Below are 18,739 nucleotides of genomic sequence, written 5' to 3'. Positions count from 1 at the left end.
GCCCATTGAAGCAATCAGGTCTGGTCAGGATGACCTCACTTTTAAAAGCTGTCTTCATTCTGCAGTTTTAAATCTCAAACTGGCTCCAACAGAACTGGACATGCAGGGACACACACAGCAAACTTAGCGACACACTGCGTGCGGGAGCCTGTATAATTAGCTTATCCCAAGCCATTCATCAGTCCCTTTAAATCTAAAAACAGGGACACATGAGATCCCAGGAGTCTCATAATGAAAATGGTGGTATCAAATCTGCTTCAATTCAGCGAGGTCAGAAGAGAATTAAAACTTTTTGGACTGCATTTCAAATAGTTTGTTAGTCTTTTCTCTTTGATCGATTTCCAGCACTCTCAAACAGTTGCTAACAACCAACTGTGGAAGAAAATAAACACTATTGGACTGCTGGCAGCTTAGTTATCCTAAATTATTGTCACAATCAATGAGCCAGCTTTTCAGTACACTGGTTGTTTTGTTGAATCAAAAGACAAAATCAGGATTGTACATGTGGATGAAGTCAGTTTTAACACTTGAAAGTCAGCTCAGCAGCGAGTACATTGTAAGAAATTTACCCCATTGATTATTGATAGTCAAGTTAATTTTCTATTCCCAATATTACAATCACATATGCCATGTTGCTATGAGTAAATATCTGTTCAGGATGGGCCCTATAGTCACTACATGTGACATAGTTACCATTATCATTCTGCTTTAAATAGCAACCAACCTTTTTTCAATGGTGTATAAAATATTTTTATTTCCCTCAAATGCATAAATACATATGCCATAACAAATGTTTTGTTTTTAAAAACACAGAAAATGCATGAATGTCTGAAACTTTTTTGTGTTAGAAATGTAGTAAACTGCCTCCACCTAGTGGCAGCATGACAACCCTGTCAAGTGTTCTAAAGAAAAGTAACTATTTTGCAAACTTCATGAAACATTTAAAAAAAATGCATGTTTAGGATTTATTTAATTTCCTAAAACATGGCATACACTTATTTAATAGTGTTATCAAAATTTCATAAAAAGGGTCATGAAATACTTCTCAGGAAAATATAAACTCACACGATTCTGTAAACAACTTACTCTTACAGGCTTCTGGCTTTGTCAAACTCATGCGCAATTTTCAGTGCTGTGTTGTTGAGTCCCACAGACTGCATGTTAGTGATGATGGTGACCACCACCCCCTGTGGGAGGAGGGGGGTCTGTCCTTTGTGCTCATCGACCTCCTCACTGGGTAACACAAGGAGGACACTGCTAGCCCCCACAGCGCCTCCTGTGTGCGACACGTAGTGCCTGCGCTTCCTGCACTGGCCGTATTTCTGTAGTTTCTCCACCACCAGCCAGCCTTGAGCATACAGTCCATCCTTATCCCAGCTGGCCTCTGTCCTGTCAGCTGGTGCCCACAGATCTATGGCAGTTTTGGGTTGGAGGAAGCCAGGGAGTAAGCCCTTAGTGTCCTTCAGGTGGGCCACCTGGAAGCTGTAGAGCAGAGCATTACCGAACAGCAGCAGGTCACCCACAGTGGAAAGGAAGCCGCCTCCGGCCCACTTGTAGGAGTTGTCTACGTATGGGCAGTTCACAACACGTCCTCGCTTGTTGAGATGATAATATCTGTGGAGGAGCATAAATTACTCATATGGACTCATTTAGTATTTGTATGGAACCGTCATGGTATGGGGGTCACAAGCATGATTTCCGTCCAGACACTTTTAGCCATACGCCGTTAGTAACGTGCTAAGGTTAGCACAAGAGAATTGGCATGTGAGTCAGTCACAGTGATGTGAATGGTGAACATGGCACATTTGTAGACAGTGGCCAGTCGTGCCAGTCACTATATACATGTGTTATGTGTTTGAATATAGCCATGGTGGAACATACTGAAACACTTCTTCTAATGCAAACATTTTTTTCTATTCTATGTGTTTTGTATTTTTAGTTTCATCATAACATATAAGATGCATTCAGTTTTACAGCCTGTGGTGGCCTGTTGCCCTTTGAGAAAGTGTTTGTTCTGTTAGTACAGTGTTATAAATGTTTAAAATGTTCCTTATTATAATAAAAAAGAAGTGAACCAAAGTTGCCAGTGAGTAAAATACAACCTCAGTCCCCAGCAAAACACTTTGTGACTTAAGCAAGACACTTGCACTACTCTCTGTTATGATAAAATAATAATATAAGAAATATATAAAATATGCTGTCCCGAACTTGCACCAGACCAGGACTCCAAACAATTATGGCCATTCTTTTTATCATGTTGTGCAGTGAAGAAAAAAGCAGGAGCAATAAAAACAACCTTGAAGAAATAAAAGATCTCTACTATGTCCTGCTCTGATGTTACATCTCGTCTGCACCCATTTGTGACTTGACATTAATGTCAGTATGGATTACCTGGAGCGGTGGTAAATAATAGGGTCATTCTCATCGGGCACAGTATTAAGCATTCCCAGCTCACGGAACATCTGCGTCATGACATCCAGGAATCGCTGTCCAGCAGCTCGCTCCACAGCGGCACTGAGCAGGGTAAAGGCATGGGTGGAGTACAGAAAAGTGGTGCCTGCACATAGAAAAAAATCTTTTTTAGTCATCATGACATTGTATCTCATTTTAATGGCTTAGCAAGCAGATTTGTGTTTTACCAGGTTTGAAAATGAGTGGGTCGTCCTTGAAGAGGTCCAAGGCCCGAGTGACATTTTCAAAGTTGTCCTTTAAGTAGTATTCCTCGTGCTCAAACTCTTTCTTCTTCTGAGCCTGAGTGGCTTCTTTGCTTTTGGTGTTCTGTTCTGTTTTATCTTTATCTTTGTTTTCAGTCGAGCTCTTCTCATCCTCTTTCTTTTCTGGCTTTAAAAGACGCTTAGCTTTCTCTTTGTCCTCCCTCACTTTCTTTGCATCCTTCTCATAATGCCGTATACCGCTCAGGTGGGACAGAATCATACGAAGGGTTATTGTGACCTGAAATAAATGATATATGCATGTGAGTTCAGGAGCATGATATTATGGCTGATAATAAGAAAACTCTGACAATTTGTTCAAGTAACTTACATCCTGTCCATCAAATTGTTTCTGGGGAAATTCTGGGACATATTTCTGGAGAGGGACATCCAGTTCTAGTTTCCCCTCCTCACACAGTCGTGCAGCAGCTGCAGATGTGAGGGGCTTACTGATGCTGGCGATTCGCATCACTGTTTCTGGGCTGCATGGCACACGGTTCTCCAAATCAGCATAACCGATACCTGTAATACATGAAGAATTTAAACACATCATATAAGAATGTCCATGTTTTTGGGGGTGTTTTTTTCCTGATGAATATGTTTAATATTAGTTGTGTTGCTTTTTAAAACATTTACTGTGATAACCTACTGTCATTTCACTGTATTTTTTTCTTACTTTTCAGTGACGGAAATGGTTCTGCTGACTTGATTCATGGTACATACATAGTCACTTAAATTTGCAACTAAATGAGGCCAGTGGTGTTCCAAGGTAAACAGAGCTGAAGCTTGAAAGTGTTTGGTTCATTAATAATTTATTTGCCTCTTATGTTTTTTCTTATTCCTGGGTTTCTCCGAGGTGGTTAACCAATTCTGAGCCACTGTTAAAGGGGAACTACGTCATTTAAAAAAATCTTTAATGTTTTAGCTATGGTCTAAGATTGCCATCCTTCTGATCCTTCTGAAATGCATGCATGTTGTGCCTGTATCTGTATCTAGGAGGGATATGCCAAAAATACAATTGTCCTGCATATGTAGCCTTGTGTATCTCCTTGTTTATTGTTTATAAAGTAGCTTATCTTTGCAAACCATAAACATAATCTGTTGATAACTTTAAAAATGAAAACGTTATAGCTGTTGACGTATATTTTACAAAGGCAAATGCATGAAATATGATTGTTGCCCGAGTGTTTGCTTGAATAAAAAAGTATAACACTGGACCAGCATTTAATGCAAAAACATGCTGAGCAACAAGAGAAACTACACTGACACATTAAAAGCAACACATAGCTCCTTTCAAGTGGACTTTGCAGGCACCAACCTTCACTCCAGACTTGACCCCCATCCACAGAGACCCCAACCACCAACCCTGGAGCCCCGACCTCATCCTGAGACAACAGACAGACACAAACACTGAGATGTTACAGGTGGCTCTGATGTCAGGCAGGAAACACAAGATGAGAGAAAGATTAAAGTAGTTCAATGAAAACCAAAGAGCTCACATGCCTACCTCCATGCTTACCTTTATCCGCTCCAAAAGGTCCCTGCTAACTTTTATGGCATCGCTGTACCGATCAATCCTCGGCGCGTCTCTTACTTTATTATCACAGAAGCTGTTGCTTGTGTCAGCGCGGTATTTCAGTCCCACAGCTATAGCAATCCCCACACCAACCCCACATATCCAAATCCCGGACTTTGATTTGTACTTAAAAAACGCTGTATTTGTCCCTCCAGCATATCGTCTCTGCTGTTGACTAAAGCCACTCAGATTAACGGACTGCCCCGGCTTCACTCGCAGTGTCAACACCGGAGACCCACGCGGTGTTATTAGGCTACATTTGGCACAAAAACGATTTGGCAAAAACAGCCGTGACATTGTTAGATTTACTGCTCCTCTTGCCTTTTGTTGGCGGTAATAACGGTCTGTTATCGATGAGCTCCAGTTAACGAACTGCTTCCTGTTCGCATCTCGAGCCAGACCAAACAAATCAAATCACGATCCAGACAAAATCGATCGAAGGGGAAAGATAATTCATCGCAGACAAAATTTAAAGGAGACATACCGATTTACCTTATTTCGTCACCCTGTTAAAATAATCGTCTAACTATTTTATTCAAGTTTCGCAGGAAACAAAAAAAACTTCACCAAAAGTGTAACATATGACATTTTTTGATCATTTCACTCAAAAGGGATGTAACAAAGGATGGCTATTGGCATAGTAATAACACTGTGTGTAAATTATGCAACTTAAGAGAAATAAATGACTTAGGCATTTTTTTTAGATTTATAGAGTCTATGCTTCATTTAAAAGAAAACTCTACTAGAACACGTTTAAGCTTTGATGTAAAAACAAACAAACATTTTTCTCATACTGTCTGTCTTAATATAGCTATATTCCCCCTCTGTCTGATACACCCTGTACTAAATTATTATATCCAGCTACTGGGATTTGTCAGGCTTTCTAGCAATCCAGAAATATATATACACCATACTCTTTTCTTCTGCCAGCAGGTGGGGCATTGCCTCAAATGTCCAATAGCCCCACTCCCTATCTGTTTGAGGTCTGACCTTTTTAGAGTCTATGGGTCTGAGGCACTTTTCCTTTTATAATATAGTAGCCTTGTTTTATTTTGTACGTTTTTAAAATCAAGGAAAGATGGTGTGTATAGCTCAACTGATGACCACAAAGCAAATTAAGATAACATGTAAACTATATAGGCCACAATAAAGTAATAAACCATGGTATATGGTTGGAGTTTAAATAACCTGTTCACTACCACTACTACACTACTACTGATAAAGTTACACCATCACTACATAAAGATTAATGCAAAAAATGAAGCATTGCATCATTCTGAAACTGGACTGATATGGTCCAGTGGTGTTTAGTGCGCTCCAAAGAAACACATGACAATGTTTTTCCCCTAGCCGGGAGTCAAACTGAGGGTCAAACAAAAAAAATGAGCGAAGTGTAATGCAATAAAGCTGCCATATGAACAGATCTCCATTTGTTCAGAAAATGTAACACATTCTACACCTGTGAGGAAGATGAGGACTATTAGATATATTTTATTTTCCTTGGCAATGCATCAGGTTTTATTAAATCACCCCAAAATCTATTAAGGCCTCTAATTTAGTTAAATTCTATGATGGACAAAAAGGCTATGTAAACATCACAAACAAAGTTAGAAAACTTTCAAAACGTGCTTTTATTTATTTTCATTATACATTTGAGATATGATAAACACTTGAGACATCTAAATTAATAAAATGCTAAAACAATGCACAACCATATGACTGAAATCATATTTTATAGACAAGATGAAAAAATTTTGAACCATGGTTTTAAAGAATAAGTATACACTGTAATGCATTTGCATTTTTGGTCATTGCTTAACAGTATAGTAGCACCAGTATACATGCTGACAGGCATAGCCAATGTATACTTACACTTTCTGGGCATGTATCTTTTTAAACATAGTTTGTCTTACAGAATTCAAAATGTGCGTCATGTTGAGGTTTGACTAAGTGCAAAATTTCTCCACTTTGTCCTTTGGTATGTGCAGTATCAAGGTGGAATGGAACGTACCAGATCAGCTTCAATGCAGATGTAGAAAACAATCTTGCACATGTCATTTCACCAGATGACTTGTCAAAACAAAAAAAAGAAGAAAGAAAAAACTATCTCAAGGATTGCAAAAGGCAGACACCATTACAAGATTAAAAACTGGCTTGCAAAAACAATCTTGTTTCTCAGTTTAGGTTTCATCAAAGGGAATGGTTAAGCTTTACTTCCCCTTAGCTTTGCTCCTTGGTCGAGTTCCGCTGAAGGCAGGACGGTGCAATAGGAAAAGCATCTGGCTGTTTCATCTCCACCATGGGCAAGGTACGAGAGGAGGGGTTTATGGTAAGCAAGGTGCAAGTACAAAAAGCGAAAAACCACAGTGCGTGTGGGGTCAGACTGTGCTTTCACAAATTATTCAGTTCCATTAGAGTCTGGTCCAGCATCTGGTGCATATCGAGGTTCTCTTCTTTAGCGTGTGACAGTTTCTCTGTTAGAACATCAAATGGAGAAGTTTTAATCTCACACAAGCGAGCAAAAGTGAGTCAGCTGGTTAGCTTGCATTAATAATCAAGCTGGCTACATCACTATGGTCAGTCATTAATATAAATCAACAAAAACGCATTGAGTAAACAAGCTCATATTATGATGTGCAAGCCACCATGCAAACAGGTCACAACAATGTTCTTAATAATACACATAAACACAACAACAATCCATAAAAATTATTATTGTATAATATAATACTAGCCTGTAAGACTAGAAAATGATATATTTGAGTTTATCCCTGATTTTGACTATATTTCAATTACATTTCAACAAACAGCAACACAGATTTCAAGCAGTGCAGGCATCGTACGGGGACAATGCTAACGGAAGAGCTTTGGATCTTGCTCTAGATCAGATTGTCATACACACATTAAACACAGAACCGTAACAAACACGTAAAACATTCACGCAATTTAGTCGTCATTCAAGGCCACGCGTAGTTCATTAGTGAGAAGGCGATTTTTCTGAAGTTGCTGGTGGAGGCGATCTTTGCAGTCAGAAAGCAAGTTGGAAAACAGAGAGAGGACAGGAAATCAGAATATAGGAAAAGGGAAAAATGCCTGATGACACCTACCTTCCTTAGATCACCAGAGACTTATAAAACACACTGAAAGTATCTGAATAGCCTTGAGATAACATGATCATGTTTTGTTAACCCATTCTTTAGATTTTTGTCAGCAGCAGGTAAAGCAAAGCAGGACAGTATGTAGAGTGAAAACAGAGGATGAGGAGATGTAACGATATAATCTATAAGCTGAATAGAGTGGGAACAAAATATAACAAATAAGGAATACTAAACTGTAGCTGTCATTTTGGGAATATAATTCTCTATCAAGTGCATTTCATCATATGATTAAATAAGGTTAAAGTAGATATACTGTAAGTGAGAATCAACCAATTTGCTGGCTCAAGTTAAGGCTGACATATTTAAGAGTTTAAGGATGTGGCTCAACTATTGTTCTGCAGTCATATTTGAATTATGACGTCTCAAAACTCACAACACCAGAGAACTGCTCACCTCTGCATCTTTCTGTGTCTGAAGTTATGAGAACAACTGTAATAAAAAGACTCAGAATGTGTGATTGTATATTTATTCAAATAGATGACAGGATACTGTGTATCATACATGTCTCATGTCTCATTATCACTGATGGCATTTTCATCCAATTTTTCCAGCAACCAGATGAGGCTCAACAAATCTTACATACTGTTCTGTACTCTACCTTTACACTCTTTTCTTCACCACAATCTTCCTGATAACAATCTAACACTAATTCCCTACAATTCTCAAATCATTCCAGTCAGCTCCTCCTGTCACAGTACTACATGTTGAAAAGTGCTTGCATGCATCAGGCTCAAATGTTAAGAGAGAAGACAAATGGCTCAGCTTTCTGTCAAGTACCTGAATTTGTTGTAAGTTTCTGTGCTCATAGCACTACTGTGATATTCCTAATATCTCAGCTTCACGGAACAATATTTGAAGGAAATAAAAAGAACAAGAACAAAGGAAAGCAGGGTAAAGCTAAACTAATTGTTGGTTGAGATGCAAAAAGAAAACGGAAAAACATAAATTAAAAGCAAGGCTTCCTGGTTTTATTAGAGCCAATTTAAAATAAATAAATTAAAAAGCAAAAAAAAAGGACAGTAAAGGAGTAAAGAGATACAGCTTACATAGAAGGAAGGACGTTTTATTTTTTACACAATGCAGAAAGATTCTAGGATTCTGTACAAGTGATGGGATGCAATTAACTTTGACATGAGGATGAAAACATGATGAGGAAAGGAAAGCAAAGACAGAGAGGGATGAAAGAGGGCTGGAGAGAGCAGACAGATGCCGCTCAGCCGGCAGGAGACGTCTTTGATGAGGTGTGAAATATTTATCTGTGTGGGAGAGAAGAGGTACAGTGAACCAGGGGGGTCGGCGAGGGACCTACGAGAGTTTGAGATGTGCATCACAATGCATCAGAACCACAGGAGACACGGCACTACACAGCAAACCGGAGATCGGACCAACTCTGAGACCTTTTTGCTTAGGCGGACCAATGCGTTTTTTGTTCTCCCACATAAAGGCCAAATGTTGAGGGACAACACTAATTTAGCAATAACGGGGGCTCAACCACAGTGATGCTAAACAATAAGAGTTAACCTTTAACTTCACAACCACACAGGGGGGGCCTTTCTTCTGAACTGAAGTAGACCATGTTAGTAGAAGTGGAAAGAGGAAACCAGAACTTTTAAGCTAGAGTCAGATTCATTGAAATGCTTTTCTATTACAGCATTTCAATGTTGTACAACTTGCATGCACTGCTTAGGATTTAAAAATATCATGAATATTTAAAAATTACTATAAAACTGTATAGACTAAATCGAAAAATGCATATTATTACTTCAGTCTAGTTTACAGCATTCTCAAACACCAGAGATACTGATACAACAGGCATCCAGTATCACCGTAACCACACTAATGAAGAAGTATGAATGAGGAAACCACTGAGAGTAAGTTGTAATTATGTCAAGTGGACTTCCATCACACAGACACGGAATAGCACATTGTCTGTTTTAAGACATTAAACCTTAAGACGATACAAAAACAAGGCTGCATAACTAAGTGTAGGAACAGATACAAGGGTTGGGTGTACGTGTTGTGATAGTAGAAGGTAATATAAGGGAGGGGATAAAGGCGAGGTAGCCTGTGTACAGGGTTGAGAGATGCAGGGGGTGAGAGGGTAACGGCAGAACAAGCAGACACAGCAAGTTGAAAATTACATGGAAGTCATGTCGTTGAGGGCGTGGTCCAGCTCCTCGCTGATGGCCTTGTACTTCAGTTTCTGGGCATACAACTCATCTATTGGTGGGCCAGGGAGGTGCAGTGAGAGGAATGGGGGCAAAGGTGAAGGAGCACATGGCAAGGAGGTGAAGGGTGAAGCATCCAGAACATTGACAAGAGAGAGAGGAAGAGGTGACAGAAAGAAAAAAAAAATCGAAGACAGGGGGAAAAAGAGGAAAACAAAGTTATACCAGAAATTGATAGAATGGAAGTGCAACAGAAATCAGGGACTCGACGGCATGAAGAAAATGAAATATTTCACTCTCAGCTCACTTCCACTGTGACTCCTTGAACACTGAGTCAACATTTAGGCCTGATATCTCTGATAAACATCAAAGCCATCCAACACTTAAAAGTGAAAGTATAAGAGTTGCCACAACAAAAGTATGATGCTGTCTGAAAAAGAGCCATGCTGGCATAAAGAGAAAGTGAAAGAATAGTTCAAGAGTGAAGCAAAAAATGGCCTAAAGAGATTTTAATTGAAAAAATACCATGAATGGCAACGATATAACTCTGTAGAAACCAGCAGAGTGTGAAGGGAAGAAAAATCATACCTTCCAAGTCATCAATGGTCTTCTCAAGCTTGGCTACTGATCTCTCAGCAAACTCAGCACGAGTCTCAGCCTGTGTTACAGAGACAGATTTATGAGTTAGTCCAACACTCAAAGTATGATACAGCACCCGTGACTTGTGTAAATTATCTCGGACTCAGCCTGCAACTCCAGATAAGGCCTTGTGAAACTTTACCTCCTTCAGCTTGTCGGTGAGGACCTTGATCTCCTCCTCGTATTTGTCCTCCTTCTGGGAGTACTGTGGGAAGAAAACAATAAGGAGGTCTCAAACATATGGCCGCAGAGTCAAACTCTTAATGTCCCAATGCATTAAAACATGTTTTTATGTATATTTTATTTTACAGATATGGATTATGAAATAAAGTGAGGGCATTTTCTCCCCAGACTCTTCTGCTGCTCTACCCAGTCTAACAGGGAGCTGAGGGAGTTGACAGCATGCACCCAGCCAGGAGGTCCCACTTACCTTCTCAGCCTGGGCCTCCAGTGACTTCAGGTTGTTGGTCACAGTTTTCAGCTCTTCCTCAAGTTCAGAGCATTTGCTGATGTTTTAGATTTTGGGATAAAGTTGCAAAGGAGAAGAAGAGAAGGATGGAGGGAAAGGAGGGGAGGAAGGATGGAGAGAACCAGAGGTGGACACAAAACATGTAGAGGGAAAGTAGGGGGGAGAGGAAACAAGATAAATAAGAACTACAGGGATAAAACAAGGAGGGAACCCCATAAAAGTGCCTTAACAGAGCTGGATTGTGAGAATTGCAATCACACGGAGTAGTGGGTTACAATTGAATCAATAAATTTGATCAATAGTATATTGTGCTTCTCTTAAATATGAGATGTTATTCTTGCACAGTCACTGCAATGTTAGAGGCGTGAAAACATACCCAGAATAAAAGAGCATTAAAGAGGGAAAGAACGAGCACAGCGAGCAACGCAGAGGGTTAACTCAGCAGCTTGAAAGAAAGTGGGAAGAGCCACTCATCAGAGATGTAAGTGTTGGTGTTAGTTTCTGTTTGCAGTACCTGTGTGACTGAGGAGTTTAGTGATTTCATGCTTTGCTCCAAAACCCTTAGCTCATCAGCTGCTTTCCGAGCCCGTCTGTGAGAGGGTGCGGCGCACGTGTGCAAGCCAAAACCATTCAAGCCATGGAGAGCATGCAAATAATGAGCAGATACAGTAAGGACACAGGATGCATGATTCAAATGGATACAAGTCTGATACTATGTGTATTAGTGCTCAAAGCTCCAAGTGTTAAAATGGCAGTGCATGTGCAAGTGTGAGTGCAGTTGAAGTGCACGTAAAGGTGAAACTTCTCACCCTTCTGACAGCTCAGCGCGCTCCTCTGTACGCTCCAGGTCGCTCTCAATGATGACCAGTTTACGGGCAACCTTTAGGTGCAGCACAACAAAGTGTTAAATCACAACAAAAACTTGATGATGTGACACAACTAGGATGTGGCTTAACGTTTATCTCAAAGTAAAAGTGTACAACTCTAATGAGATTAAACTACACTTTACATTATCCCCCCTTATTTAGCATATAAAACTTATAACACACTTTAATGTAGTGAAAGCAGATTAAGAGCATTTGTTAATCATTATAACTTCTAATCACTTATTTTACAAAGCCACATTTATATAATAGGACCCTTTACTTAAGCAAAAGTACTAATACAAATTGTAAAAATAATTCAATAAAAATTCCTGCATTGAAAATGTTACTTAAGCAAAAGTGTAATATAAATCATTCAGCCTCCACTTATGGGTGCCTAGAGGAGTGCATAGTTGTTACCAAAAACATTAATAAAATCTTATATGTGCTAACAACTACATTATAGTGTGTTTCGTGAATGTTGATATAATGAATATAAATGGTAAAAAAGTGTCAAATTAAAAATGCAGGAACCATGTGAAAGTTGATTTTGATTTAAACTTCAAAAGTGTTTTCATAATTGGGTAAAACACTTTCTTATTTGACAGTAAAGTATAGAAATTGAATGAAAATTTAATTAATTAACACACATATCTTGAAGATTAACTTATTATAAATAACTGTAAAGAGTATGCCATAAAAATACTGATTGCTATAAATGTGCATCTGGGTGTTTGAAATTGCAGAAGTCTTTTGGATTGGCTGCCGGTGGCTGAAAAACTTGCCTCCTCATATTTGCGGTCAGCCTCCTCAGCGATGTGCTTGGCCTCTTTGAGCTGGATCTCCTGCAGCTCCATCTTCTCCTCATCCTTCATGGCCCTGTTCTCAATGACCTTCATGCCTCTGTGTGAGGAAACAAACAGTCCAGGGATGTTAGAAATCAGAAGCTGAGCCCTGACAGCCTACACTCTTCCTGAAAGTGTTAACTGATAAATCTTTAATAAATCCTGCTAAGGTTGTTTTCTGACATGACAGAGGGAGGGAATATAGACTTTCGGGATGCTGGGGAATGACTGCGCTATTGACACAGCTAGTGTAACAGACAACGAACTGTCTGACATCCAGCTATGCAGCACAGAGGCTCCGCTTGTACCCCATACAAAGGGATGCAAACGCAGCCCTGCCACCTGCTCTCTGCAGAGATCAGGGGACTGAGTCTACGCCGCTCATAACAAACCCACCTCTCGCTCTCATCAGCAGCCTTCTCAGCCTCCTCCAGCTTGGTCAGGGCAGTTGCCAGACGCTCCTGAGCACGATCCAACTCCTCCTCAACCAGCTGGATACGTCTGTTAAGGGAAGCGACATCTGCCTCAGCCTAAGGAGAGAAGAGGAGCATGTCAGGAAAAAAAATGGAGATTGTCGTCTTTAACAGAAAAAACCTGCAAATCACACATGCACACGTACACGTCAGCCCAAAGAATCAAAGAATGAACAGTAGGTGGTGAATTTAGTTTTTCTGGAGGGAGGGATTAGTGGTGTTGTTCAAAAGTGTTTCTGTGTGCCACCTGTTGGGAAAAGCCCTCCCAGGAGTCTTGCCTGCGTGCTTCCAATTGACTATGTATAATGATAACAATGTCCCAAGCTGACAGGAGGTTGAATACCCTGTTTCATTACTAGGCCCCTGAGAGAACATTAACAAGCTCAAGCCAAAGGGAGACAATTAAACTGTAAATGACTGCTCACATGGTACACATACAATCACAGAGGTGACTCCCTGGATAGTTCACAGCTGTTGGAGACGTATAAGTGTAATTTAACTGGTTACATTTGCAACATGTTGGTCCAGATGGTTAAACGATCTAGTATCTTTGGAGAAATTTGCTATCGAGGCCGTTAATAGAGAGTGAGAAAAAGAGCAGACCTTTTCTTTGATTATTCAAACCTATCCTCTGCTTCTGTTTTATGGTGTCAGTTCAGCCTGAGTGAGAATCTCACTGTCCTGTAAATGCACATTTAAGTGTTTCCCCTGCAGTTCATGTTTAAGTGTGCAGCAGTGGTTGACCAAAGTGCATCTGAGGTTTGTGAAGTAACAAGGAAGTCGCTCAGTTAAACCTATAAACTAAAGCAATGCTCCAAACTTAATTTTAAAGCCCATTAATGTAAGTTAATATAAATAAGATACCGTCAGCCTGAGATGGGCTCAGACTGCTTTAAGCCCCTGCAGAAAGATTTATTTCCCGTCTAGATAACTGGCGCTATTCACTCCTTTGTAGCTGTGAAAACCTATTGTCCTTATAAGGGCAAGTCAAAGAGCAAAAGCCCACAGTGCACACTGGCACCTTAAATGTTACCACAGCTTTCTTGCAACTTCCTGGTAGCTTAAAATAATTTATTCAAATGTTTAACCTGCGGATGGCCTGCAGAATAGAAGAAACGGAAGTTGCTGGAAAGCAGGTTGAATGGGACCGTTAACAGCAAAGTGCATCAAAGGAGATGCAAGTGAAACACAGCAGTGCTGTGAGGTAACACGTGATATATTGTGCCACGGTTGTTCAACTGCTTTAACGTGGGCATCGGCGGCCTAACGTTACCAATTATAAGCGCTTAGCCGGGAGCAGCAGGCTATCAAACCCTCGGTAGAATAGTTTGTGGTGGCACCGCATGATGGAGCCATGTAAAGCTCAGCTTGCAGCACTGCTGTGTATAAATTAAAATCCCGCTATATCTCTGCGGATCACTCCAGCGGACCACACGTACACAGAAAATGCTACAAGAGGAGCGATTTTTGCTTTTAAAACCAGCCCCTGTGCGATAAACATGCTTACTTGTTCTCTGGCTTTCCTCTGCGCAAGCGACTCATTCTGTAATCTCTCGGCTTTCTCTTCAGCACTGTCTGCCTGATCTTGCAAAGATTTGATCTTTCGTTTGACTGCCTCCAGCGATGTAACTCCGGCCATTGTTTACTGTATAACTATATTTAGTAAAAAAATAAAAAAAGACTAGTCTACGAGCTGCAGCACAATTTCCGAGAAATTCTCAAGGAGCGAGATGACGTCCTTGATTGTGCTGAAAGCTGCGTGAAGACAGGCGTTGCACGGTGCGCAAGCTTTCTGGAGACGCACTCTGCAATGCTTGTCATTGTCCAGGAAGTACTGCTGATTTCAAAATACACCGAAAAAAAGTATTTTAAATGATTGTGCAAAAACGTTGCTGACTAGGTAATCTGCTACATTGCTACATAAAATAATGCAATTTAAAGCGTAATTGATGCAACATAACAATGCATTTTAATAGCAGAAACACACCTAGTCAATACATTGTAGTTGTATCACGCTTGGAGCCATCTAACGGAGCAACGGCGCCATCTGCTGGTCAAATGTGGGCACTACATGTGGCTGTAAAATACTACATACAGGCCATTCAATAAGTCTTTACTGAATACAGTAATTACAGACTGCGTTTTAGACTGTGCAGATATCGCAGAAAAACCCTTTACGAATATAAAAGTTGGAAAACACAAGGCCATAAAACACTAAGTAGTACTTTTTGAGCACTATACTTAAACCTCCCTTTAGGAATATTTAGAAAACAACTACAGCCGTAGGCTTTATACGTATATAGTGGATACAATACAGCATCAAGTGTGATAGGATAAGACTGACTAGACTATAAAGTAGTCACACTAAGGCCTAACTCCCCGGAGGAATCCAATTAAAGGATTATTACAACGGTTTATCCTGAAGGCAACTTATAAACCACACTACAAATTGATTCCCCTGATTGGCTCCTGTAAACAAAGCGTATGCTGAACTTGAACCCCGGTCATTCATGTTTTTTGTTTTGAAAAAAGTTTCTACCAAGCAGGTCGTGACCTTTTAATTCCTTAAATAGTTTTTCTGTCGTGTATTAATCCAAAAAGGAAAATATTTAAAGGGGATCGTTTATTTAAATGTTCTGTAAATGAGCTTAAATCTACTTTAAATTAATGTGCTTTCTGGGACGTTTTGATGGGAAACAGTGTTTTCCCCCTGTGGTAAGCAAAGAGCGCAGCCCGCAGATGTGAGCTCTATCTTGACCATATAAAGCAGTGGGCTATATTTATCCAGGCGCTCGCTCTGTGCGCTCTTAGGAAGACTGCACATTAGGCTACTTCACTGCTCACGCTGAAAAAGACTCCTTCGTCGCTAAGGCCTATAAGACTGAGCACACCTTAGCCTAAAAACAAAATATGATTACACCATATAGGGTTATTATGGGATTTGATTTAATTGTTATGATTTAGCCTGTGGGTACATTTGATTTAAGCCAATATGACTTTCTTTGGGCAGACTTGTAAGTGATGGTGCATGTGATCCTTGAACATAAAGCGACAGTTCAACAATAATTAGACATCAATTTGGATTTTAATGGTCAGGTTTGAATAACCAAGTTGAACTGTCGCTCTCCACACTCACAGTGATGAGAAAATGAAGGTGTGAAGCAGCGTGGTGCAGAAATGGTGCAATTGTGAACCTTCTTCCCTACTTACGTCTGCGGCTTTCTTCTCAGCCAGCTCAAGTTTCTCCTGGGCATCTTTAAGAGCCTCGGAGTACTTGTCCAACTCATCCTCAGTTCCCTTCAGCTTCTTCTGCAGTGCTACCAGGTCGTCCTCAAGCTGAGGCGCGTGTCAGACAGTTTCAGAAGGGTGATCAGCGAGGAGTTGCGTGAACGCGCACAGGCGCAAAGAGCGTGGACAGAGAGAGAGAGACACACACACACAGGACGGGACAGAACAGGAGAGGACAGGACAGGACAGGGGAAAGAGAGGAGAAAGTTAGGGAAGCTCATGCACGTCAGAATCAGATACCTTGGTGGCGACCTCCTCAGCCGTCAGCAACTTTTCCTCAGCAGTTTGGAACTCCTCAAACACTTTATCTCTTTCGTCTTCAGTTACGCGCAATTTCTTTTCCATCTCTCTTATATCGTCCTCTAACTATGCATGCATATGAGAAAACATCATAAAGTTAAACAAAATATGAAATAAACATGCAATAATTCAATTTATCATCAAACAATACTTTTAAAATTAACATTTTTTTAAATTAGAAATTTCTAGGCTATATTTACATCACCAAAACAGTTGAGATGAGGATTTATAACATCCAAAAAATCAAGAAGGATTCTTAATTTAATCCTTATTTGGGATTATCCATGAGAGTAATTAATCCGTATTTAGGAGGCGATCCATTTAAAGGGCAGCTTTACATTGCTGCTGGTATTCCTGCTTTTTTTCTACGAATCTTTGAGATTTTCCACCAAAGTTTAAAAAAAAAAAAAAAAAAAAAAAATCAGCCGACCTGTTTGCTCCTGTCCTCTGCTGCCTTCTTGTCTCCCTCAGCCTGCTCTGCTCTGTCCAAGGCATTTTCCTTGTCGAGCTTGAGCATCTGCATCTTCTTCTTGATGGCATCCATGGCTGCTTATTGCTGTACGGCACGGCAAAACGTCCGAATGAAAAAAGGAGAGGATGAGAGAGCGGCTAGGGCGTCTGTGCCTAACTGAACACTAAGCTGGAGTGCAGGCTCTGCCTGACTGTGCCCTGTCAAATATGTACTTTCAAGGGGGGGTGACTGGATTCCTTTGGACATCCAATACTTTTTTGGAGGGGGCGTGTGTGGGTGCCCGGGCGTTTTTTAAGGCTCTGCTCTGCGATTCGTTGCTCCCAAACATTTGACTTATGATACGCCTTTATATGGGGTGTGATGGACAAGCAGGCAGCTCCCACGGAAAGGCTTCATGATGGTAATGATACAGAAGCCATTTAATGCATGGAGAAGATGCCGATCATTAAAATCTCTGCATGACACTTGTAGACTACAGGTTAATTTACCACTGTGGCCACACACAAAAAACAACATGTGGTGATCAGTAGGTTTAATTTAGTTTTACCAAACTCTAAGATTTGATTTTCTACGTAGATCACTTTTTCTGGTTTGATAGAAACAGTATTCTGTTAATCCATGTGTCATTGTGTCCTTCAGCAGGCTGGGAGTGAGACCACAGGCAGCTGCAATAACAGTTTGACCAGGCTTTTGTCAACTTGCAGCCTCTGCTGTCTGTGTGTGTGAGTGAGTGTGTTTGGCTGGGTAGGTGCAGTTCCTCTGGGATACGTTGTAGTAGCTCAAGGCGAATGTGCTGTTTGAGAGGAGATACTTTCGATAAGCCCAGCAAGCCCTAGAGGCATTGTTCACAGTCTGAGGGGCTCAAGACAGGGAAGTGTTTACCTGATAATGTATCGGGTATCCTCCCTGTAAACTGTTGATGTGTCATTTGACTGTGGCAGCACTGAGTCCAGCAGCAGCCAGATGGGTTTTATACCTCAATTATGGCAGCTGAGCCGCTGATTGACCTGGCATTTGAGAAATGTTAACTGTTTTATAAAGTACTAAAGAAGAATATTACAGTTTATATGCAGTACATTTATCAGTAGTTTTCAATGTGAAAGATAATTAATGTGTGACATGATATTTTACACAATTCTATTATATTTTCTTATAACAATGCATGTATTATGTTATTTATTTAATTAAATAATTACCTTTTATATAATGGTTTCTAAAAGCATGAATATAGATTCACTGAGCTAATAGACGCTAGCACCCTAATGACTGAGGACACACCAAGTGTCTTCTCCTCTTTGCAAGGATCCTCAGGGATATTTTTAGGATCGCCTTCTCTTCCCTGCACCTGCCTTCGTCTGTAATATGGATCCATGAATGTGTGCCAAGAATCCAAGGTCCGACGCTATTAGATATGTCCCCCAAAATACTCCTCGTCTTGCTCAGGCTTTGGACTGTTTTACAGATTATTATTGCTCTACTTTATATACTATACTACTTCCAATATGAGGAATATAAGGACAAGTGTTTACTCATTTTTTTGTATATTGCTTTGAAGTAATTTTAGCTGTCGTCCTGGTAATTCAGGTCTCTGCACAGTCTTGGACTTTGATTGACAGGCTCAGAAATAGAAAAATATTTGGATAATCTCAGGCCAGCCCACGTTCTAATAGACTGGCATTTGTATAATTGTGATTGGCATTTAAAATATACTGGTTACAAATCAGCTCTTATTTTTCTGCTTGCTTTTCTCCTTCTCTGAGGTAATACATGTGGTTTC

At 40.3% G+C, this 18,739-nt stretch overlaps 2 protein-coding genes across 15 annotated transcripts; both read right to left on the bottom strand.

The window, feature by feature from the left end:
- Window positions 1-518: 518 nt before the first annotated feature.
- On the bottom strand, window positions 519-4,721 carry lactb (lactamase, beta). The gene is made up of 6 exons (XM_059335433.1): window positions 4,231-4,721; window positions 4,030-4,096; window positions 3,043-3,233; window positions 2,640-2,952; window positions 2,392-2,557; window positions 519-1,614 (listed from the first exon to the last, which is right to left on the bottom strand). Exons 1-6 carry the CDS (start codon window positions 4,582-4,584, stop codon window positions 1,089-1,091), a joined length of 1,617 nt encoding a protein of 538 aa, XP_059191416.1. The 5' UTR covers window positions 4,585-4,721; the 3' UTR covers window positions 519-1,088.
- Window positions 4,722-5,900: 1,179 nt separating this feature from the next.
- On the bottom strand, window positions 5,901-17,164 carry tpm1 (tropomyosin 1 (alpha)). Of its 14 annotated transcripts, none has more exons than XM_059334684.1 (10): window positions 16,921-17,159; window positions 16,431-16,556; window positions 16,113-16,238; window positions 12,826-12,959; window positions 12,370-12,487; window positions 11,531-11,601; window positions 10,683-10,758; window positions 10,395-10,457; window positions 10,202-10,271; window positions 5,901-6,761 (listed from the first exon to the last, which is right to left on the bottom strand). In XM_059334684.1, the coding sequence occupies exons 1-10, from the start codon at window positions 17,032-17,034 to the stop codon at window positions 6,679-6,681; spliced, it is 981 nt and encodes a 326-aa protein (XP_059190667.1). In that variant the 5' UTR covers window positions 17,035-17,159; the 3' UTR covers window positions 5,901-6,678. The 14 variants fall into 14 exon arrangements, with proteins under 14 accessions (XP_059190667.1, XP_059190663.1, XP_059190662.1 ...); XM_059334685.1 differs by lacking the exon at window positions 5,901-6,761 and adding an exon at window positions 7,898-9,665 and having other exon boundaries at window positions 16,921-17,164; XM_059334680.1 differs by lacking the exon at window positions 16,113-16,238 and having other exon boundaries at window positions 5,901-7,307; window positions 16,921-17,164.
- Window positions 17,165-18,739: the final 1,575 nt, after the last annotated feature.

The sequence above is a fragment of the Centropristis striata genome, chromosome 6, assembly GCF_030273125.1.
Source record: "Centropristis striata isolate RG_2023a ecotype Rhode Island chromosome 6, C.striata_1.0, whole genome shotgun sequence".
NCBI lineage: Eukaryota > Metazoa > Chordata > Actinopteri > Perciformes > Serranidae > Centropristis > Centropristis striata.
The sequence above is the reverse complement of the archived record's forward strand: the minus strand, read 5'-3'. Positions and strand labels throughout refer to the sequence as shown.

Coding starts and splice junctions, on each gene's coding strand:
- tpm1 (XM_059334685.1), bottom strand. CDS start 17,034: ATGGATGCCATCAAGAAGAAGATGCAGATGCTCAAGCTCGACAAGGAA. Junction 12,488..12,825: donor GCTGCTGATGAGAGCGAGAG/GTGGGTTTGTTA, acceptor TTCCTCACACAG/AGGCATGAAGGTCATTGAGA. Junction 10,272..10,394: donor TCACCGACAAGCTGAAGGAG/GTAAAGTTTCAC, acceptor TCTGTAACACAG/GCTGAGACTCGTGCTGAGTT.
- lactb (XM_059335433.1), bottom strand. CDS start 4,584: ATGTCACGGCTGTTTTTGCCAAATCGTTTTTGTGCCAAATGTAGCCTA. Junction 4,097..4,230: donor ACCTTTTGGAGCGGATAAAG/GTAAGCATGGAG, acceptor CTGTTGTCTCAG/GATGAGGTCGGGGCTCCAGG. Junction 2,558..2,639: donor CCCACTCATTTTCAAACCTG/GTAAAACACAAA, acceptor TTCTATGTGCAG/GCACCACTTTTCTGTACTCC.